This window comes from Agelaius tricolor, unplaced genomic scaffold (assembly GCF_023055355.1).
Source record: "Agelaius tricolor isolate 1412-34295 unplaced genomic scaffold, bAgeTri1.0.p SCAF_8, whole genome shotgun sequence".
Lineage (NCBI taxonomy): Eukaryota > Metazoa > Chordata > Aves > Passeriformes > Icteridae > Agelaius > Agelaius tricolor.
Window position 1 is genome coordinate 21560910 of NW_027269268.1, and position 23621 is coordinate 21584530.

The 23621-nt window shown below is 39.5% G+C and overlaps 1 protein-coding gene across 1 annotated transcript in view; it reads right to left on the reverse strand.

Annotated features, from left to right (window-relative positions):
- Nucleotides 1–23621, reverse strand: part of DCHS2 (dachsous cadherin-related 2) — a 104788-nt gene that overhangs the window by 24071 nt on the left and 57096 nt on the right. The window contains exons 4-12 of the mRNA XM_071432719.1: nucleotides 17696–17932; nucleotides 15341–16360; nucleotides 13791–13966; nucleotides 13259–13358; nucleotides 7692–7849; nucleotides 5766–6600; nucleotides 4570–4809; nucleotides 487–621; nucleotides 32–241 (exon numbers count right to left, since the gene is read on the reverse strand). Coding sequence (XP_071288820.1) covers nucleotides 32–241; nucleotides 487–621; nucleotides 4570–4809; nucleotides 5766–6600; nucleotides 7692–7849; nucleotides 13259–13358; nucleotides 13791–13966; nucleotides 15341–16360; nucleotides 17696–17932 — 3111 coding nt within the window. The remainder of the gene's footprint in view (nucleotides 1–31; nucleotides 242–486; nucleotides 622–4569; nucleotides 4810–5765; nucleotides 6601–7691; nucleotides 7850–13258; nucleotides 13359–13790; nucleotides 13967–15340; nucleotides 16361–17695; nucleotides 17933–23621) is intronic.

Here is a 23621-nt window from a genome sequence, read left to right on the forward strand (position 1 = left end):
CATACTAACAAAATGATGGAATATAACTTACCAGTTATTTTGTATCTTAGAGCTCCATTATTGCCAGCATCCATATCTACAGCCTGGATAATGTAAACAACAGAAAGCTGTTGGTTCTCTGGAATAAATATCTCAGAAGGAGGAAGAAGAAATGTGGGAGAGTGATCATTTTCATCCAGCACTGTGCAGATTACTGTCACTGTGCTTGACAGCGACGGAGTTCCACTGTCCCGAACCAAAACTAAGATCAATAAAAAGAAAGCAATTTTCATTCAGTGGTTGTGGTTGCAACAATAGATGTTCTTTAATAATATCAGAGTAGGAGAGTTATCTGTGCTATGCAAAAAGCATATGCTTTTCTGTACTGGAAAATCTTACCACATGCATTGAATTCAGAACACATGAAAAAAAGAAATGCTGATAGTAACACCTCACTCACTCTCACTTCTCACTCTATAGGCATTCACAGATAATTCACACTGCTACCTTTAATACTGAAAACCTCCTGGGTTTCCCTGTCCAGTGATGCAGCTGTTACGAGCTCTCCACTGTCCGAGTTCATTTTGAATTTCTCATAACCAGCTCCTGGTAAGATTTCATACTGAAGCAAGGAATTCAGCCCTTTAAAACAGAATAGAAGTCTTAGTAAAACATGGCAACTCTCCTCACATTCAGGTGTACTTATTTGTCTCTTTCTTTCCCCTCCAGATTCTTCTGAATGACAATTCTATACAGTTCCTGATCAGACCTACCAGTTGTATATAGTGCAGGGATATTAGCCTTCCCATCTTACTCTAGGGAATAGGTTAAAACTTTTAAAGGTTTTAGAAACCTTTCTTTCAAAGTTGCCCACCTTAGTTGAACAGGAAATGAGACTCAACATTCTTACCTATTATGATTGTAAGATAACTCCTTTCATAATTCTTCTTGTTTCAATATCCTCCCAAGGAAAGTATAATGTCATCTCCATCATACCTATATTATTGCCTTAAATTAGTTTAATCCTACATTATACCTGAAGGATTTGACTATTGTACCCTTTTTTTTTTTTTCATTTTCTTACATTCCAGTCAACCATTCTGTGTTTTTCCCACCCAGAATTAGTCCTTGAGTAAGGCAGGGACAGTTGGTATGCCTGAAAAATTACATGACACTTCTAGTAATTTCAAAACACTGCCTGCCTGTTCTCATCTGCTGCAGTCAAGCACAAGACAATCTGCACTGGAGTTGATGGAGAAATACAATGTGAGAGAAGAAACAGACTCTACAGGTTTTTTAACATACTCGACTTCATTTGCCTTTGAATAGCTTTGTTAAGTGGTTGACAGTGCTACTGAAATTTGATTAAGAGAATTACTACCGTGAATGCATTCGCACCTAAACTAAGTCAAGGGAGAGATGTATACAATACACAGCAGGAGGAAAAATGACTAACAGAAATCCTTTCAGCTTTACAGAAGAAGGAAGAAAAATCACATCAGTGAGGACAGTCAAGGTGAATGTCTTCAAAGTCTCAGGTTACTAACATATATTTATCTGATCTGCCCATGTCAGATAACATTCAACTAAATTTTAAAAGCTATTCACAGTTCTGCTTGCCTTTATCTATCCTTTATCATCAATATGCTACAGATGAAAAAACAGACACAAAGCTGCAGGTCTGATAATATTAGCTTCTTGCCTCCTGCAATTGAGCTGCTTCAACCCAGTTCCTTCTCCAGCAGATTCCACAATGGACACTATTCACAAGCAGGGCTGAAAAAACATGGATGCCATCCAAGTTGACTGTTCACACAATGCTGAAATTAAAACTTTTAACCCTTAAAAAACACAGATATGTGACTTCTTAATTACATTTATTTACCAAATATTTACTGACTCCTCTCCCATATCCAACTGCTAGGAGTGTAAAGTAGCATCAGGAAAAAGCTGCTCACCATGACCAGGAGAGGAGCGTGCTGACTCTACACATGCATACACCACAGCACAGCAGCTAGCACATTTGCACTCAATCCAACCTGCTGGTTAATTATTCAGTAGCACTAGTCACACTTTGGGAGCTAAAATTACAAACTGAAATAAAAAATGTCCCCCCTGCCCCAAATCCAGATTCAAGTTTCATCTTTACAGGACTTTACAATAATGTCTAATGGATGGCAGTAAGCCCTGTCTCATAACTCAAAGTCAATGGTTCCTATTAACCTTTTAAGATTTTTTTCCTAAGGCTCTAGACAATAACTATTGAACCACAGAGGTGCACATCAGATTAAAAGGAGACCTTGCCAAATGCTAGTTTGGTTTGCTAGTTCAGTCTTCTGCAAAGACCTACCTCAAGAAAAAATCCTGACCTATCTTAAATATGCTGCTGGTATCTTTGCTTTGCCACGTGTATTTTTCCAACATGCATATTTTCAAATGTTATCATCTTTTACACTTGCATTTGCTGATGTTGAGCTGTCAGATATCAGCTGGGTAGGGATGAGGGCATGGAGGGATCCCTAAAGGCTCCCAAAGTCAGGCAACATAGAGATGCAGTAAGCGCAGGTGTTGTAATGTACAGGAGGGAGGGAGATGAACAAAAGTTTTAAGGGATATTCATGTGAAAGAAAACCATTCCAAAGTCAGAAGCTTTACTTGTGATTTCCCAAAAAAAAAGTTTCCCCTTTCAGTCACAGAGAATGAAGAAGAAAGGAAAATAAAACAAAAAGTTGAGAATGACTGGTTCCTCCCAGTGGTCACTCAGGGAACATACAAAGAGAACAAAAAAAGTGTGATGGGATAAAGTCCTCCACTGAGACTATGCAAATATTAATGGGATGTGAACTGCAATTCAAAGAGTATGAAAAAAAAAAAAGATGGAAAAACAAAAAAAGGACACCATGACAGGAGTCATTTTATTCTAAAACTGTGTTCCAAAAACGTAAGAAAAGTGAGTAGCATTATATTTATATGACTCCTATATAAATCAATTTTTTTTTACATTAGGAACATCACTTCAATATTAATTTGAAACAATAGTATGACACACCCACGACATGGGGCCAAATCATGCAAATGTAAGAAAAAGACCCAACAGAAGGACTGTGGTTACTGGAAAATGTACTTCAAAAAACTAGCAGGAAGGAACCATCAGCCACAACAGTGCTCCAGCCCAAAGTGTCTGCACAGGCAGGCACATACTGTGCCACCCAGGGTGGAATGCCCCTCCTCTCCACACTGCCAAGCCTCCCTGACTCCCTCCCACTAACTGCTCTGGAAAGTTCCTTTCTGCTGAATTTCCCACAAGATGTGAAAAAAATATAAGGGATGGAAAAGGAGGGAGAAGAATTCAAGCAAATTCTCAGTTGTCTCCTTTATCTTCCAAATCTTTCTTCAAGTATCACCTTTTTGTGATCCACAAAAGAAAGAAAATATTTGGAAAAGTGAGATACAGAGGCAGACTGCAGTACAGCTCAGCTGTTTTGGAGATCATAACAGACAGGGATACCTACACATTTCCTAATTTCTAAATACTTTACAGACTTGTGGGGAAATGTCTTTTTTATATATACCTCTACTGAGCCCACATCAGCCTTTTGTAATCAATATGTGTTCTACATTAAAATTACCAATCTTACTGAATACATAAGTTTATTTTGCTAAAAAGTTCCATTATCTGTTTTTAAGATAGCACAATCTGACACAATTCTAAAGAAAGTACAGAAAGTGAACCTACAGTAAAAATTAAGTCATTCACAGAGCTGAGACTACCTTTGGGCCAAAGATGGCAGTATTGTAATATTTAACACTCTTTCCAGATTTTATTATTTATCACATAGACCTTGTATAAGTGCTCCAGCACACAGACTAACTGTAACATCATATGCTATGCATTTTAGACAGTTCAAAAGAGCAGGTAGTTGAAGAACTGGAGGGAATTTTTTGTTGCTTAGCAGACTCTCAGGTTTAGTCCTTACATGTGATTCACTGAGGAGATGAACCATCCCCACATCTTATTTCTCCATTCTGTGTATTTTTGAAATGCATTAACACTCTTTAGCATGTAAAAAGCCTCTTTAAAACCCGGGGCAGTTTCCACTATCCCTTCACGGCTCAACCAGCATGAAAATCTTGGATGACAGTGCCCCTCTCTGGTCAGAAAAGATAAGCGCACATTTGCAGGCTCTGTTACAAAACCAGGACTCTAGACTAACTGCTTTAAAACTATCCAAAATGCTTTGATTGAGAGGGACAAAATGTTCAGATATTGACTTTGAGTTGAATATTGTTCGCTGATTTATAACCAGAGAACGTTGTCTTTCTTCATGTGAAACCTACAATACGCTGTGTCACACAAGAACACATTTTACATTTAATATAATCATCAGAGCTGAAGCTACCCTAAAGTGCAAGTCAGAATAGCTCCAAGCTCTAATGAAGATTGAGAGTTTGAACCAAAACTCACATTTGGAAACTCAAAAGACATACATTACCTTGGGAATAGCACAGCAGCTGTATACACAAGGCATCAAGATTGGATTAGTCTACTATGGTCCACAAGTAAATTACAAGCAGAAGGACACAAATTACCTGCATCTTGGTCCACAGCCTCCACTCTTATGACAAACTCCCCTGGATCTCGGTTTTCAGGAACTGCAGTCTCATAAAGTTGCTTCAGGAATCCCGGGGCCTCATCATTCACATCAAGAACAATGATGGTTAGAACTTGTGTGGCAGAGAGAGCTGGGCTGCCATCATCAAGAGCCATGACTGTCAAACTGTAGCGCTCCTGAACCTCACGGTCTAGAAACTGGGCTGTAGTTAAGAGTCCTAGTTTAAAGAAGAAAAGGTTTTAAAAAAGTATCCTGCTCCAGGTTAGGATCCTAGCTGCCCCAGGTTAGGATCCTAGCTGTTCCAGCACTCATGGCTCCAATGTAGCATCACCACGCCACTGCCGCAAGGCTTCGGGACTTGCAGTCTTTCATTACCTTTGATTTCCTGTACAGTGCTAATTGGCTCAGAAATATTGCCTTTGGTATCCAGGGAAATTGGGGTTCATGGAAAATTCAAGAAGTTCAGAGATTGCTTTTTATTTAACTTTGGGGTTAACTTTTTAACTATATTTAACTTAAATATTTGTCTTCTTTGCACATAAGTAATGCAGTTAGGAGCTCCACAAACCAGTGTAAGCTCCATCACCTAATAGATTCAAAATCAGAATAAAAACCAGAAAATATTACAACAAGTAAAGTGTTATTAGCATTTGTGAGACCATAGTATAATAGTTAGAAAGCAGAGAATTTCAGAGAGCTGAAGAATGAAATTTATCAGCACTTGGAGCCTGCATTATACTGTGGATGGAATGTGTTCAGTGGAGGCTCACTGATCTCAACTTTGCCTTTCCTCATGTGCACATATCATAACATACATGTGTGCACATGCTTTAAGTATGCATCATGCCAAAATCAGAATGAAGTATTTCACTGCCCGCATTTTCTTCCCACCTTCCTCAATACACCATTGGAAGATGCCCCAGTACACCCACACAATACAGTAACAGTGTTATGCCAAAATTTTTGAGCTGAGTCTCACAATGTTTGACTACTGTGCTCTGCACTGCCCTGCTTGTGTGGTGCTCTGCCCAAGGCAATCACCCCTGAGGACAATAAGTCACCTGGGCAGAGCGCCACACTAATGTGGTATTTCACTATTGTATGGTAAGCACTCCCAAATGTTACTGTGAGAATCACAAGACAAGAAACCCCAGAGAAGAGAAGTCACGGTACCTGTGATTTTATCCAGTACAAATGCTTTGTTTTCATTGCCTGCAAGAATGTGATATGTAACCTGTCCATTTCTTCCCTCATCAGGATCCTTTGCAACTATGTGGTGTACAAAGAAGCCCACCTCCACATCCTCCATGACATAGGAAAGACGTGAAGATGTAAAACTGGGACTGTTGTCATTGATATCTAAAATAACAATTTTGACAGCCAGGGAATCCAGCCGACGATCAGTCAGATTTATCGCCTGGTCTTCTGCAAACACTGTCAAGATCACAGAACGAGTAATCTCCCTGTCCAGTGGAGAAGCTGTGGTCAAGGTGCCATACAAAGGGTGAATAAGAAATGGATTTTCACCTGTGTTACTTATTTCTAAGGAATACTCTATTTTGCTGTTCAGAAAACCGCCATCTCCATCCTTTGCATTGAATGTGTAAACCAGAGTGCCAACAGGTACATTTTCTTCTATGCCAATCACTACAAAGTCATCTTGAAAATGTGGAGAATGATCATTCTTATCTTCTACATCAATACTTAGGAAGACAGTGCTATTTTGTGGAGGATTATTATAATCCTTTATAATAACTTGCAAAAGAAAGTGTGAATCTGTTTCATAGTCGAGCTCCTTGGAAAGATAAAGGTCTCCTGTTAAGCTGTCTACTTCAAAATGAACATTATCATCTTTAGCAATACTGAAATGCAGTTTCCTGTTAAGTGCTAGATGGTTACTCAACGCCTTCAGAGAATCCAACACTTGTGCAGGTTTAAAATTTTCAGGTACGACAAAGTGCTTGAAATTCTGAAAGAAGCCAGATCTCCCGTTGGGAAGTGGGATCACCTGCAACCAAAACACAAAGACTGCAATATTTTCCCACTGTTATTGTTAATATTGTAATGTGTAGTGGGCTGACCCTGGCTGGATGCGAGGTACCAGCAAAGCTGCTTTTTCACTCCTCTCTGCCACTGGACAGGGGATAGGAAACATAATGAAAGTTCATGAGCTGAGATAAGGACCAGGAGAGGTCACTCAGCAAATACCATCACAGCCAAAACAGACTAGAAATAGAGATATTAACTGAACTTACTGCAAACAAAATCAGAGCAGGATAATGAGAAGTACAATAAGAGCTTAAAAACACACCTTCCCCCCACCCCTCCCTCCTCCTCCAGGAGTGCAGGGAGGCAGGGAATGGGGTTCACAGTCAGTTCATCACCCGGTGTTTCTCCCGTTGCTCAGGGAGAGGAGTCCTTCAATTCTCTTGAATTGTAGGAACAGCATTTGCCTTGCCCGGACTGAAGCTACAAGCTATCCAAAATTAACCATCTTTAGGGTGACTTGAAAATAGCAGCCTCAATAACATTCAGCCTCTGACGGAGGAGTGCACAGGTGGCTGGGACAAAGCAGGCCCACTGTGGCTCAATGAACAGCAGGTGGCTGGCTATGGAATGAGCACATGCTGCATTTCACACTCCCATGAGGAGCTGCCCCATATAAATCACCACAAAGAAATAAGATATCCTTATACAATTTAATTTATAGAATTTAGAAAAGAGAGCAACTCAGTGAAGGGAACAAATCTACTCTCTTCCCCACTTTCAGTCCCACTTGATATTTTTTTCTCTGCCTACCTGGATATTTTCCTCCTATTTCCCAGTGTTTCCAATGATCTCCTAAAGCACAAGCATCATCTATTTGCAAGATGATCCAGAATGCTGCTATGCATTCTTAACAAATCAAAATTATTTTCCCTCTCATTTCCTCCCTCAACAGAAAAACAGCTAAAGAAAATTACCATGAGACAATGTGCTTACAATTTTGAGCTTCTTCCTTTTTTCAGTCAATTTCCCAACCTTCTTCCAATTTTTTTTTTCTTCAAAGAAATTAAGCATTTAACATAATTGTTCTACCTGCACAAGGTAAATAAGTACCTGGATGTAAACAGCAGCACGTCCTTGAAGCGAAGGCATCCCCTGGTCCTTGGCCATCACCATCATTCTGTAGTCAGATCGCTCAGCATGTGACAGAGGCCGGGTTGTTCTTAACTCTCCACTGACAGCATCAATCTGAAAGTATCCTATATCCTCTTCTGTGGGGTAAAAATGGACATGTGTTATTGAAAATCAGTAGCAGCTTGACTCCATAGTACTGAACATTGTAATGAACAGTGAAAAAGAGCAGGACCCGGAGGAAAGGAACTTGCTGCACTCATTTGGATCTCTCTGGCTTTTTTGGTTCACCTCCTCTTCCTTCATTGAGTACTTATTATAAACCACTTAATGTGGATTCAGAAAAATATGGAGAGAAACTCCATAGAGTACTAAAGCAACTGCCCAGTTTTGTAACAACTTCACTCACACCAGTGATGTGTGCATCAGGAGGGTGACAGATAGCCCAGGACTGGTCCTCCCATTTCTAACCTTGGCAGACAGGGCCAGAGAAAGAATTAAGTCTTAGTCTCCAAACTGGCATGAAGGGTAAAGAATCTCCTGTGACTCACAGATCATGGGGTCAGCAAAGAGCACTGTTGACCCCTACAATATGCCATGATTGCAGCCACACCACCTGCCCTCCCTGTGCTCTGTACCAGCAGACAGATGGGGGTAGCCACAATCTTACAGTAAGCTGTTGCAGAGCAACATGTGAATATTGGAAATTATGCTCATATCTTTCATCAAGGACTGGTGGCACTCTAATAATAAGTGGCTTTTAATTGAAGTTATTACTTGCAGCCACATCATTTATTTGAGAGTCGCAAAGAATAATTTTACCACAGATGAATAAATAGCTCTTCTTGACTTAGAATTAGAGAATCATTTAAGTTGAAGAAAAGATCCTTAAGATCATCAAGTGGAACCTTTAACCCAACACTGCCAAATTCCCGAAACCATATCCCTAAGTACCATGCCTACATGTGTTTTAAATACCTTTGGGGATGATGACTCCACAACCTCCCTAGGAAGCCTGTTCCAATGCTTGACAAACAATTAAGTAAAGAAATTTTTCCAATCTAAACCTCCCCTGGAAAATGAGACTGATATGTATCTCCCCCATGTTCAAGAAATAGAATACAAATTACTTTCAAATTTTAGTAAAATGGGAAATACCTATTACTCTGTATACATCACCAGAAACTGAGAAAATGACAATTGTTATAAGTACTTCTCTCTTAGAATACTATCCAAACAGCTTTCTGTTACGTGAATTTTCAGTAAGGTGCACTAGCAGGTTAAATAAAGTCCTGCAGCATAACAGCCACTATTACAGTAAGCAACTGTGGTAAAAATAAATTCAGTGCAGATGTAGCACACAAAACACACATAAACAACTATATTTCCATAGACACCTAAGTGAGCATGAAGCTGTTTATGTTCTCCAAATCTGCACACTCAAATTAGTTAACTGCACATATAGATGTTCACTTTTGTATCCAATTATATCATCTGCAACTGTAAAATATTTGCACCTGTAACATTTGAAGAAAAAAACCATTTAGCAAACTAATAAAAAAATTGGGTTTTCACAACCAATAAATAGGAGTTTTTTTAAATATTGTTCTGCTATTTTTTGCATGAATATAGCTTTCTAATTCTCCATCAGTCCCTTCTGAGTTGTCTTGCTGTCTGGAACATTAACAAGGAAATTGCCAACAAAAGGAAACAATATATAAAGACAATTATATTGAATGTGACAGTCTTGCATTTTTCATTTTTCATAGTAGTTTCAAAATATTAATGCTATATCACTCTTTTCATAAATAGCTTTTGGTTTACTTTCCTGGTGTAGGTCCCAACAAGATGTCTACAGTCACAGATCTGCTACTTTGTTCCATATAATGTTTAATGACACAAAATCCCAGCTAGGCAAAAGTCACAGGAGATATGAGAAACAGAACACAATGTGAATTGCATGCATATATTTTCAGTATTTTGCTAAAACCTACACTTAGAGTTACACTAAAATTCATATATTGCATGAAATAGTTTTGTGCATATTTTGGTGGTAAAAAAGTCTGAAAATTTCGGAAAGAAACATTGTATAGAAGAAAAACCCCTTGGAACTTCCATTTTGTAAGTGTTTCATGTTTTCATTTTTTTATCTGATTCCACATTATAAAGACAATCAAAACTGAAATGCCCCATGTCTGGTTTTTTGGTATTTTTATCAATCTATTTTTAAAATATTTTTATTTAGTATTCTAAGTGTAGCCATTTGATTGAAATTCAGAAAAAACTTTTACACTGGGAAAAAAGTTTAACACCTACACAGCATGTCAGTCATTGGTCTAAAAGCTCATGCTCGCTGCACTTCCAGAAATATTTCCTTAGCTCTTATCTCCATAAGTCACCTGAATTAAACAACTGCTGCTTATATCGAACACCCTAAATATGTCCTTTTGCATCTGAGGAGAAAATGAAGAAAGTATATGAGAAATGGATAAGAAATAAGGAAACTGGAAAGAGCAGATGAAGCATGGAACAGAAAAAAACTGAATCTCTCAAAAACTAGACTCCAATGGCCCCAGCCTCTTCTTGAGCTTGCAAAAGTAAACTGCCAATAAATACATATGTTTTTACAATTAAATTTTTCACCTCTGTCTTGTCCAACTGTTGGCCAGACTTTCATTTACATGAGGTTCTCCAAAACTCAGACACTCTTTCAGCTCTGTGGTCTCAAAGATGTTCAGAGAAATTGTAGTTTAGAACCAAAGAGAAAAAACCAATGGTGCCCTGAGAAACACCAAGCAATGTGTTACTGTGAACTTTGGCTGGCTGAACATTCGGGCCTTACAGAAACTGGCATTTAGGCAAAATGGCCCAGAAAGCAGACAGAAAATAACACCAGAGATTTCTCAGAGATTAGTGACCTCAGCACACAGTCATAGTTAGCTACGTACTTTTACCTAATTTCCTGAACAACTATTTCTTTCCTAGGCATTAAAATACTTAGCGCCCAGACCATGTCCTTCTCCTTTGAGGTGATGGAAAAGTTGTTTCCTTTAACAGAAAAGAGGAAGGCAAGGCCACAGCTCCCAAAGAACCTGAACATGATGAGGGCTTGTGCAGAAATGTAGCCCTCTGCAAGTCTGTGAATGCTCCCTGCACGCTGCTTGCAAGTCATTCTGGAGAACAAGGACTTCTTCACAGACACATGGACAGCACTTGCCAATTTGTGCATGTTAGCAGTGTAACTAGGCTTCTCTTGGCACTTGTGTAGTCAAGGGCTAATGTTGCATTCACATAATTGCTCCAAATATAACCGTAAAAGCCTCTGTCAATGCTAGACTTAACACACAAAGCAGTAGTTCCAGATGCCCTATAAATACACACTAATTTCTGTTATAAATGCTATACTATATCCTATTGACAGTCATAAAGAAGACCAGGCAAATCACTTTCTGACTGCCAGCATCACTAAGGAATAAACAGTACACACAGCTGGGATTAACTCCCTCTGAGTTAGTGATAACACAGAAGTGGAAGTAGGGCCATGTGACCACCCACTTTGATGCATCTACATTTTTAAGGCATGGTTTGCTTTGATTTTCTAGGAAGAGGAAGGGGCATTTTGAAGGAAACACTTCCCTGTAACCTAAAATTTATCTGGTGCGTAAACCTCATAGTTCTTTTACAGATTTGCCCTCATGTACTTTGTTGGCATTTGTCATTAACATTCCTACATAGCTTAATATATTGCTCCTATCTTGAAATTTCTTTAAGATCTCAAGAACATTAAAAATTACCCAGGAACATTTACAAGCTTAACAGCTGACACTGACACTCGCAGCTCTCCATCTTGTGGCAGCCCCATGACTGGAGAATAAAGCACTGGTCTGTATGGAGTTCTCCAATTAACCTGCTGTCTCTCTGTTTAACAAATATGGCTGTAAATCAGATCATGTTTCTTCTTCATATTTAAGTACTGAACAGTGTCCCAGAACAAGAAAATACTATTTTTAATATAAACCAGGCAAAAACTTCACCATGAAACAGAAGACCAGATGTTAAAGGCTGTGAGCCAACTAACAGCAACAAAAATTAGTATCAGAGAAGCTCAGCTGTTTCTGGATTTGTTTATCAGGAAAATATCTAGTTCCAAGGCTGGGAGGGATTTTTAGTGGTTTTTTGCATCTGAAATGGGGAGAGATGGGGGTGTGTTTGCTGCTGTTTTTATGTTTTTGTTCTTTCCAGAGACGGCTTTTGCAACACCAGTCATATTTTGTGTTGCTAGTCATTTTTATAATTTGAACTCTTACTTACTCCCCTCTGGGGGCCCTACAGTGAAGCCAGTAAGAAAATCCAACATGCCGTTTGAAGGAAGGGGATATAGTTAGATACATGAACAGGCAGAGACCCCTGAAAAACACTTACTGTATTGCCTGGCCATCACTCTTCAAACAAAGGGTTGCACACTGCTCCTCCCCTTTTTCACAAGGGGGAACTTTTTTGTGCAAAATATTCTTACTCACTATGCAGAAGTCTAAGATACCATCCAATTCCCTCTGGAATAGGCAGTCATTTATATTCAAATTAAGGCAATGATGTTTTCTTGCTCTGATGAAACTGTAGTATCTACATGCAAATTACCATAGATTACGAATCCCAAGCTTAAAAAGTATTGATTACATAAATCTGGTAGAATAGAACAGAAACCAAACAAAAAAGAAATAGTCCTGTTCCTGGGAACTCTTACTGTTTTGAAGCAATAGTGAAGGGAAGCAGGAGAGCAGACCTGTTTTCCTTCCTGGTTATAGATGGAGTTCTCACTTTTATGGAAGCAGAGCAAGTGGTATGCAGCAAATCCAAACATCACATCTATGTCTCCTACCAGTATTAATGCCCCAGTCCCACTCATGTTCTAACTTGGGACTGCTCTGTTATTAATTTCACTGCAAACAAAACTGGATCCTACCGCTTACCCCAGAAGTGAAATATTACATGTAGGAATTATGGGGAAAACTAAAGAGAAGTGTTTTTAAGGGGCCATGCTATGTCAGGTTAACACACTGCTAAACAAAGGGTGAAACCCAAACTAAAAACCACAAACCTCATTGCTTGTCCAGATTATCTGCTGATCCCTCTGATCCCTGTCTCAGACCATCACAAACTGTTATTTTAGCAGGAAAATTTTCAACTGGTCATGGGAAAAGGGAGCTCATTTTTCCTTTAAGATGTTAAACTGACTGAAATACTAAACTGTACAGTAAAAGATCACGATCCTAGTCTTTTCTGAGAGCTGTTTGAACACTTTCTGGCCAGCCACAGAAGCAACCAAACCACATGAAAGATGGGGCAGAGAGCAAAGGGAGGAAAGGCAGCTGCTTACACTTCCTTAAATACTTTGTAAGACACATGATGGTGCTGATTCCTATTTCCAAAGGCAGCTTTATTCTACCTGACACAAAATAAACATAAAATCTGGTATGATACATGGCTTTTCTAAAATGCTAGTTATTTTAATGTATCTTTTTGTATTAATTAACCCTTGAAATTCTTACCTGATTCTATTGAATATAATACAACACCGTTGTTTCCAGAATCGAAGTCTTTTGCAAAGATGGTGGCAACAAGTGTCCCTGATGGCTGCCCTTCCAAAACCTGTCACCAAGCAGTTCATAAATGATTTGAAATTATACACGGATAAAGCCATCTTAATCAAATCCCTTGCCATAACACAAGAGTTTAGCTGCTGCACTATTTTCCATTTCAGTAATATTTAGCGTGCAATGAGCATTTCAGGAGATGGCTAAACAACAGAGTTCTAGCAACCCTCTGTCGCAGTCTGTATAGAACACTAACTCGAACATCTTTACTATGGCAAGCTCGGAGGTTGGAAACCAAAAGGGATTCCAGTGCACACATGAACAGAGTTAGGCTCATGCAATCCTTTAGATCCGACTGTGTGCAGTGCCCCGGTTTGGAAGGACCTGCAGTGCGCGGTGCGGCCACAGGGTGGTGCTGCATGGTGCCCCACCCCACCTGTCGGCGCAGCGCCCCCTGCAGGAAGCGCAGTGCGGTGCCCCGCCCCACCTGTCGGCGCAGCGCCCCCTGGGGGAAGCATGGCGGGTGGTCGTTGCGGTCGTGCACGGCGATGCGCACGGTGGCCGTGGCGTTGCGCCGGGGCTGCCCCGCGTCCGTCACCAGCACCTGCAGCTCGTGGTGTGCCTGCTCCTCGCGGTCCAGCGCCGCCCAGTTTATGATTTCACCTGACAGCCAAAGAAAAGGGGTGAGAAATGGAGTTAGGTGTTTACTGTGTGCTAGCACTCGTCTTAGTGCGCGCAATTATGCATTTAATTTAATGTGAAATAATGATAAGTGCCCTCTGATACACCTGATCATTGACATGAAAACCTCAGCTTTCCAAACCCCATCCTGCAGAAACATTCTGTCAATCACAGTTTTGCATATGTACTTTAGTGCCCTATTGACACGTTTTACTGTACACTGGGTGCCCCAGAGCAAAGGTATCAAACAGTATGAACCAAAGTGCCGACCTCCCAAAGAAATCCATCTGGCCTTCACCACACTCCAGGACAGATAATACATGAACACAGGGGTTTAAGTGCTGACAAGGGGCCTTTATTAATTATGTGCATTAATCATAAACCCTTATGTCTCCCATACATTCTGGTAAACCCAGCAAATAAATCTGACTAATATTCTCCCTGTCTGCTTAGCCATACCCAATACAGCCAGAGATTTGCAGTTGATCAAAGCTTATCACACAGGTAACCACATGGTTTTTAAAAACCACCTTGGTTAATTCCTAGTATTCTGTTGGCCTGTAAAGTTCCATAAGTGTACTCAAAAGCTGCTTTTATTTTGAGATTCATACAGAGAAATTCTGGAAAAGCCTTTTCACTCCCCATGGGGACTGGACATCTGGAAATAGGAATTTTAAACAGCAGATCATCGCTTCCTACACAGCATTTTACTAAACTGGATTATTTACGGTGCCTGTATCCCTTGAAGAATTCCCTTCCTTTAGGCTCTCCATGCTCTGGTCTCTGGTGTTATACTGTGTAGACATAACCTCTATTACTTGAGGCATTTGGGATTCACTGCAGAGTACACCCTATGCTGTGAAAAATTTCTCTCAGCCAATTTGACTTCTTTGATGCCGTGTACAACATGAACTCAGTTTTGATGTCAGTTACAGAAGCATTCACAAGTATTTTAAATCGCTTTGTCTAACTTCATAAGTACATTTATAGTTACTTATGGCTGATTTGTACTTTTCAACTCTACTTGATCACAGGCAAAAATTTTTCTCATATGAACTATTGAAGCTATAACTTAAAACAACTTCTTTTAATTTGTTTCAGCCAAACACCAAAACTTATGACCAAGTGACCTGAACAAATTAATGAAAAAAAATCCTAAGGGCCAGTCCATTCTTCATGAAAATATATTGGGTTTATTTCATTCCCCAAATTGTGACACTCCGAGTTAAAATATTCATATATCAACCCAAAAGATTCACAGCAGTTTCTGGAAGCTTTATACTTTACTTCCGTACCCTTAGGGAAGGCTGCTTTCCAAAAGCAATATTAGGCAGATTACAAATCATAAAATGCTACCTGTGTTGGAATTCATCTTGAAATACTTTCCATCAGACAAGAGGAAATAGGAAAGCTGTCCATTTCTTCCTGAGTCTTTGTCAACAGCTGTAATGGTGCCAACCACACCACTGGGAATCGGATTTTCCTCAATTTCAAAGAAGTAGCTCTCACGCAAAAACATGGGAGAATTATCATTTTCATCCAGGACGTTAACTATTATAGATGTACTTGCATTTTGCCTAAGGTTTTTGTCCTCAGACGTGCTGACCAAGGCTCTAAAACACAGCATCTGTGCGCATTCATAGTTCAAGTGTTTCCGAAGATAAATCCAGCCAGTATCAGAGCTGATTCCAAATGCAATGGAATCAGTACTAGGCTCTAAGGAATACCTCAGATTGGAGGTAACACTGTGTGGATCAAGGGAGTGGGCTTGAACCTGAAGGATTTGGGCACCTGGAGAGGTAGCTTCACTGACTTCTATTTGATACACCAAGCTTTGGAAGACCAAAGTAGGGCCCATCTTCTGCTCTTCAATAACCACTGTCAACATCAGCAAAGAAGTCAGAGGAGGACTCCCGCAGTCTTCAGCTGCTATATGCAGAGTATATTCCTGCTGCTTTTCTGCCACCACTGTCCTGGTAAGGTTTACCACTCCGAGACTTGGATCAATGCTAAATGCATCTGACTGCTTGCTTGCAATACTGTATTTGATTGCCCCATTTAGGCCACTGTCTTTGTCTTCTGCATGAGCAATGTAGACAGCAGTGCCAGGAGGCTGGGTATGTGAGATGGTTACCTTATCAGATTTGGTAAGAAACTCGGGGGGGTTGTCATTGATGTCTGTCACAGATATGTTGACTTGAGTGCTGCTGTAGACGGGGGAGTCACCCAGCTGAGACTGAACAGTGAGCACCACAACAGACTGAGCTTCGTGGTCAAGCTGTTTCTTGGTGCGGATAATGCCAAACTGGGGGTCAATAGAGAACTTCCCATGCGGATCACCGGAGCAAATTCTGTAAGAAACCACTTCTAGCGAATCTAGAAATGGAAACAACAACAAAAAGTGTAACAAAAAAAAAAAAATGGAAGTGATAACATAAACATTGGCAAGAACATCTGGGGAGAATGCATGCTGTTAAATTCAATGGAATAAACGTAAGCTACGCAGATGTTTGACATTCTTGGGCTTTTTATGCTTCCTTCTTCCCATCCCTGGAGCCCTCCAGTAAAATATGAATCCACACAGTTTGTCCACTTCTGCACTCTTTGATTTTCATCACACTGGTATTATAAAACTCTATAGAGAAAATCACATAATAGCCTCTTGTTTCTCCCTGATCTAAAATACAGAAGAAACACACCTATAAATTAGTCTTGTGGGAGCAATTTCACTACACACAGGCATTCATTACAGCAAGGAATGAAACAGGTGGCAGTTCCCTGAAAAAAATGTAATTTAATAAACTTACTGTTCATGGGTGACCATTCTTGTAACATTTATACATCAGACACTACCTTAAGAAAAAGCTGTCTAAAGATTCAGGCTTTCTATCAAGGCCACACAGTGGGTGCTACCTCCACGCTGAGGACAGTTCTTCCCAAAAGAAAGAAGTGGGAGGACCTGACTAATGAAGCTTGTATGAAATGTTGCCATCTACCACCTTACATTTACAGATGCATCATCAGGCTGTTATGTGGACTCACAGATCCCACTGCTCTGCATAGGAACCAAGTATGTACAGCTCTCAGGACAGGGCTCTTTATGACCAAGGACTGTCAGGAGCTAATCCATTTCCATTTACAAATGATAACAAAACCAGATGGATTAAATATATTTTCCAAAGGTCCTGCAAACATTCATCTGGACTTCTCCACTTAAATTGAGACAATGTGGGGTTCTGTTTGGTTGGTTGGTTCTGGTTTGGTTTTTTGAGGGGTGGCCAGGAGCACTTCTTGCAGATCCTCTGATATTTCTGAGTACTCCCTGATTTTAAGTATTGCTCTGAAATTTGCCCTGCATGGCTAACACTTTAACATGAGCCAGTCCGTCACACTTACTTAAACTTTCACAGCATGCTTCCTATCTCCTCATTTACAATTATAGAAATCCATCAGGAAGAAAATGGAGGCCATTGCCAATCTCTATGGACCACCAAGGAGAATACCAGAAATCTCCAACTGTTCTAAAGAGCGTCCTGATAAATCAGCCATTACACCAGTTGCTGTAAATACCAAAGATAAATTCAATTTAATGCTTGACAGACTGAATAAATAACACAGAGGTTTATGGGAAAAAAAAATAATCTACAGCTATTTCCAGTTAATGGTCACAACAAAAATACAACATAATCTCTGACTGAGAAGGTGACTTACTTGGAGGCTCTCTGGCCTTTACAGTGCCAATCACGCTGTCTTCAGGTGCATCTTCTGGAACAGAAAAGCTATACCGGGATCTCTCAAATATGGCAGGGACCAAAACAGTCTGAAGGACATTTACTGTGACAGCTGCATTGCTGGCAGAGGGAAGGCCACCCCCATCCCGTGCAGAAACAGTCAGGAAGAATGCAGAATGTCCTATGTGGCCAAGAGCTGAGGTCAGGTAAATAATTCCTGAGAGTACACAGAAATAAAATAGCACTTAAGAGACATGTAAGATAAAATTCAGCAGGTTGTCAAAATAGTTTCAACATATATTGCTACTCTAAGAGAAGGTCAGACCATGTAGAAAAAAATCAGCACTCCCAATTAAATTTTTGAGAGCCAAGTTCTTTTCATACTATGTGATCTTTACCATTCACTGAGCCACTCAAAGACAGCAAGTTCTGTTTCAAAACACAGTGTCCATAATTCTAATTTAGAAACATTTTAGAAAATCTAATTTTAGATTCAGTTAAATCTTTAACAATGCTAAATTTTACTACTACTACTAGTCAATACCAATTTGGAAATGCATCAGGGTGGAAAACAAGTATTGTTTCAGAAGACTAATTTATCTCTGCAAATGGTAAAGTTAATGTTATTTCAAACAGGCTGTAGAGACATTCTGCTTAAGTAACTCATGAAATAAAATACACACACAAAAGGAGTCAAAGCTCCAAAATATACATCTTAGGAGCAGGGGGCTCTGTGGAAAGTATCTGGAAAGAAATCACCTGCAATCTGATCACAAGTTTCTGTCAAAATACCCCTTAATAGTGAATTCTAAGGTCCATTGAATTTGCAAGCTGCTAACAATTACATTTTATATGAACTTTATTAAGTAATTATTTGAAAAGAAAATACAATGTTCAGTCCCAAAATACAGCACTTTGGAAGTACATTCCTCAGAACAATCTATTTGTGAAGTAAATTTTTCAACATGAAAATGAAGATGAAAGGTAACCAAACACAAGAAAATTTTTATTAGCAATGAGTGTGTCTAACTAAATATACACTAAATGCTAGAATCACAGTGTGTTAAGTAGTAAAATTGCGGTAAACTCAAGTAATTCAACTAACAGGGACAACCTTTTACATACCTATAGATATTTTTAAGGAATCACCTAGTTTTTTTTTTTTTGTAGAAGCTGGTGAAGACACAGATCTTCTGGCAGTTCAGTAAAATCAAACCTTTAAACTTTGGGCTACCTTTATAATTTCCTGGCTGTCAAGACAAGTTTAGTAGGGATGATGTCTGCCATTCAAGTTGGACATTTAGTGGTTAGACAGGGTAAAACTAGAGTTAGCTCAAAGTGCCTTAGGAGAATCAATGGATGATTCAATGAGAATATATCTTCTCAGAATTTAGGGTGAATTTTCTACAATCCAGTTTTAAGCAGAATAATGGAAAAGAAATAAAATTCTTATAAATACTCAAATGTGCATGCAGTATACGTTCCAAATATACTGCTAGGACACTATAATAAACTGTGTCTTGACACGCTTAAAATGAAGTAAAAGGGTCCTCAGGATCAAGGGAAAACACTTTTTACTAGCAAAAAGGGAAGCTTATTCCAGTGTGACAAACCACACTAAAAGCTCAACAGTGATACATACAGATACATACAGGGTTCAGTACTGATTCAGCTTCTTTGCTAACAACTGATGCAATTCTAAGAAACAACCTTATTTTGGCTTTTAAAATATTTTTTTCTTCTGATGATTGAGTTCTATGATTACTTCAGCAGCTCAACAAAGTAGTCCTTCAAGGACATAGACTTCTGGTATTTCCTGAGGTAATCTGAGCAATAATAGCTTCATGGAAAAACGGGTTTAACTATTTTTCTCCAGAGGATAAACATGTACACATAATTTCTGCCCAATTAATTTAAACCAATCAAATGGGCTGCATGTTACTAATTTTCCAACTGGATATTTTTCTATTGACAAGGATATAAATATGTCCTTCTCATTTTAGATACTTCAAGAGGAATGTGGGAACTGGAAAACTTCTACAGAAAAGCATTAAACTGAAAATCTTACTCTCAGAGCAGTAACTAAAGACTCCAGAACATCCTTTAGCAAAGGGTGGAGCAAACAGAGCTCCACTCCAGGAGCTCTGAAGACCTGTTGAACAGAAATATTTCAGAGTCAAAGCTCCATCTCTGCTGACCTAGACACATTGCAGCACACTCCATGCCAGTTCAGTCACAGAAAGCAAAAAGAAAATTAATAAAAGATTTTGTTTTCCTTCTTCATTCTTTTGCTGTGTCATAGGGAAAAAGGGGAATAGGCAAGTACGTCTTGCCAATTCAGCTCTCTTTTGCAGGACCAGGGACACCATGAGACCAAGGGCAGAATCCAAGTAAAAAGTATGTGTTTTCCTTATGGTTCCCTCCAACCTCAAAAACTGTAGTATGCAGAAATTTAATAACCCATTTTAACTTTTAACTGTGTGCATTCTGTTTCTTTCAGCATTTGTAGGACAGGGCATTAGCTTTGCATCTGGTGATACATAATCTATAGAGACACTTGAGATAGCTCAGCCATATGTTGGTGGACATGCCTCATTAGGCTCTATTATGGCACCACATGATGGGAAAGAAGCTGTGGAAGAAAGCAGCATCTGGGATTTCACTTTCTCTATGATTAGATAACACAGGAGACTGTGACTGAAATGGACAGTCAGGACCACTTGGGCCAAAAGCAGCTGCCAGCACACCTGAGAGCAGGCTGGCTGGGTGCATTCCATCTGCTGCATCATGGTACAGGAGGTGCCTGAGTACTACACTGCAAAGGCAGAAATATGGAGGAAATTTCAAGGAGCAGGAACTGTCAAAGTCACCGGTCCAGTGTGCAAAACTCAACAGAGGCATCTCTCACTAAGTAACTGGCTGAATATGAACCATGGTTTTCCTTTCTTCCCCATTTTGTAATTAAGATTGGAATTTATTATTGTTATTGCCACAATCATTTGCAGCCTGTAACTCAAGGCTTCAGAGAACTTAAAAGACAATCAGGTTGCTGCAGTACAGAATATGTTCTTCCATTATGAAAAATAGTTTCTATAAACATTGACAATGAAAAGGGAATAATGAGACAGCTCCTCTGCAAGGAATGTTTTACCAAACTCCCAACAGGGGACCACAAAGAGTGGGTCAGCTTCAAGAAAAGGGACATATTTCTTGCTGCTTGACTCACCATATAAATGAATATCTGCTGCCTTTAAAAACATTTAATTTCCATTTTTCAAATTAATATTTATATCACTGAAGTGCTTTGAAGATTTTATCCCTAGTTAATTCCTTATTCTGCATGAGAGAGAGCTGAAATCAATTCTGCTTCACAGGTGAACAATCCTATAATTACACACTGTAAGAAGCATTAACACCCAGCCTCATTCACACCTAGGCAATCTAATTTTTTTTACTAGATCCACATGGGCGTAACTGATTGCAGATCCCGACCCTTATAAATCAAAAGCATGACATACAGACTGCCTGTTGCCTGGACATGATCTGGATACAGATTTCAGGCAGAACCTGCAATGCTGGATGCATGTCAGCAACTGCCACTGGAGGTTGTGGTCTGGGAACAGCTCTGCTCCAAGGCAGGTCAGCACAGCCATGCTGGAATTCACAGATATTTTGCTGCAGAACAATCTGTGCTCAAGGGCTAGCAGAAATCATTACCATGGTTTGGAGCACTGAATGTATGGGGAGAAATAGTACTATTGAAGGCAAAATCATGACTGCCAGCTCTTTCATCCGCCTCATACTTCCTCACTCACTGTACATGGTAGGGCAGGATCTTCCAAGAAGTCTTGCTCTTCACTTTCTGCCTATTTGCCCAGAAAGTGCAAATGCACTAATGAAGGACAGGACTCTCTGCCACCCCCCATCCTCTAGCCATGGCAAAACTTCTCATGGGATTTTGTTGTTCTTATTTTTGTGGAGGTGCACCCTATTCCATGAGGGGGTTAACTGCCATTTCTCAACATTTGAAGGCAGGAGACAGGAACCCACATCTAATGATTTTTAAAATACTTGTTTTATTATATTGATGATCCTGTGTTCAGCCCTAATCTTACCACAGCATCCAGCACCAAAGCAGGCTCACTGACCAAAAGAACTTTTTGTATTGGAAAATATCATACTGGTAAACCCAATAGGATTTCCACACACATCTCCATCTGAGCACTTTGAAAAATCTGCTTTGCACAGGGTTCTCCCATAAGCAAAACAAAAATCAGCCCTACATTTTTAGGCATTTGTAGGTAAACCAAATGTTTTCCACATTTGGTCAAGTGCTGCAAAGACAAAAATCAGGATGCACTAACTTCAGCAACAAAGTCTGGATTGGATAACTACGCGTACTTAAATAGCTTCTAATATTATATAATTGTTCATGAAATAAAAAAAACAACTTTAGAACATGGCAAGAGGAATCAAATTACCAGTGGTTTTACCTAAGCCCTTGAAACCAAACATCCTAACAAACTTTAAATGATGGCACTATTTCTTCAGCAAATAACCTAGGATGAGCCAGCTGGCATCACCTGACACAGCTCAGACAACAAGCAGATGGTCAAAAGGTCCAAATGGTTCCTCACCCCAGTTCACCTTCAAAGCTGGCCACTGTACCTGCTGTTCACTACTGTGCAGGTCAGAGCTGACCCACTGATCTGCCCAGAGCACCCACTCTAACTCAGCAGCTTCCCAGTGCAGGGGTGCATGCACAACTTTGCTTTTTATATGTCAGAAAAAACTTCAATATGAGCACAGATAGAGTGATCCTCCAGAAGATCAATGCAGTTAGGAGGTGTGCATTTTGCATTAACATTAAAATTAGCATTTCTTTAAGGAGGAATGATAGTGCTTCTGCTTGACATTTCTATTTAAATTTGTCCCACTCATTGCCTATGCTGTCATCTTGGCACTGCATACAGTTCCAGCTTTAGTATTTCACCTATACTTAAAATGCGCCTTTTTTAGTGAAGCTGCATGCTTGATAGTAACCATAGCAACACTGCCAAATACACTGAACAGCTGGTTTAATAATGGCCAGGGGAAGGAAGGAATTAAATTATTATTTACAATCTACCTACTGTAATACACATAGCTTCACCTCACATGAAAAGTCTTTAAAAAGCTTAATCTAATGGTTCTAATGCTGGTTTGCATTTCAGCAAAGAAGAGGACTTCTTCAGTTTGAAAATATTCATTGTTTGAATGTTTTTGTAGTAAACAACTGATTGAACCCATACCAATCTTCTAGCTACATTTATACTTTACAGGTCTCATACCCCTGCACTGCAGATGCTTTCAACACTGGGCCCTCTGTAGCAAATTCTTGTGCTCAATTCATAGTTTGCCTCTTAGAAAGAAAAATAGCTATAAAAGGACTTAGTGTCTACAACCAATACTATACAAACATACTGTGTTTAATCACAAGAATTAGCTTAGCACATGAAAGTCTGGCCATGGAGTCTGCACATAACAAACCAGTACCTGGATCTATAAACGAACATAAGCAGTTTTAACACTGCAGCTCCCCCAGAAGCATGACACTATTTCAAATACTATAGGTTACAGAGAGTTTTAGTGAGCTAAGAAGTATTCATCAACACATAAAATACAAATTTCTAATTATAGCAGTTCCATTAGTCACAAACAGAATACCCACCTGAGCATCACCCTCTAATATCAAGCAAAAGAAAGCATGAGTTTAGTACTAGAATGGTTTTGTATCATCTAGGCGGTTTTCTTTTACACAAGTGCCTTTTAAGCAAAGTCTTGTAATTAGGGATGCAAAATTTGACATCCCTAGAGACTATAGTTTGCCAGTTTAGAAGATCAGGTGCCTCCTAACTCTATTTTGT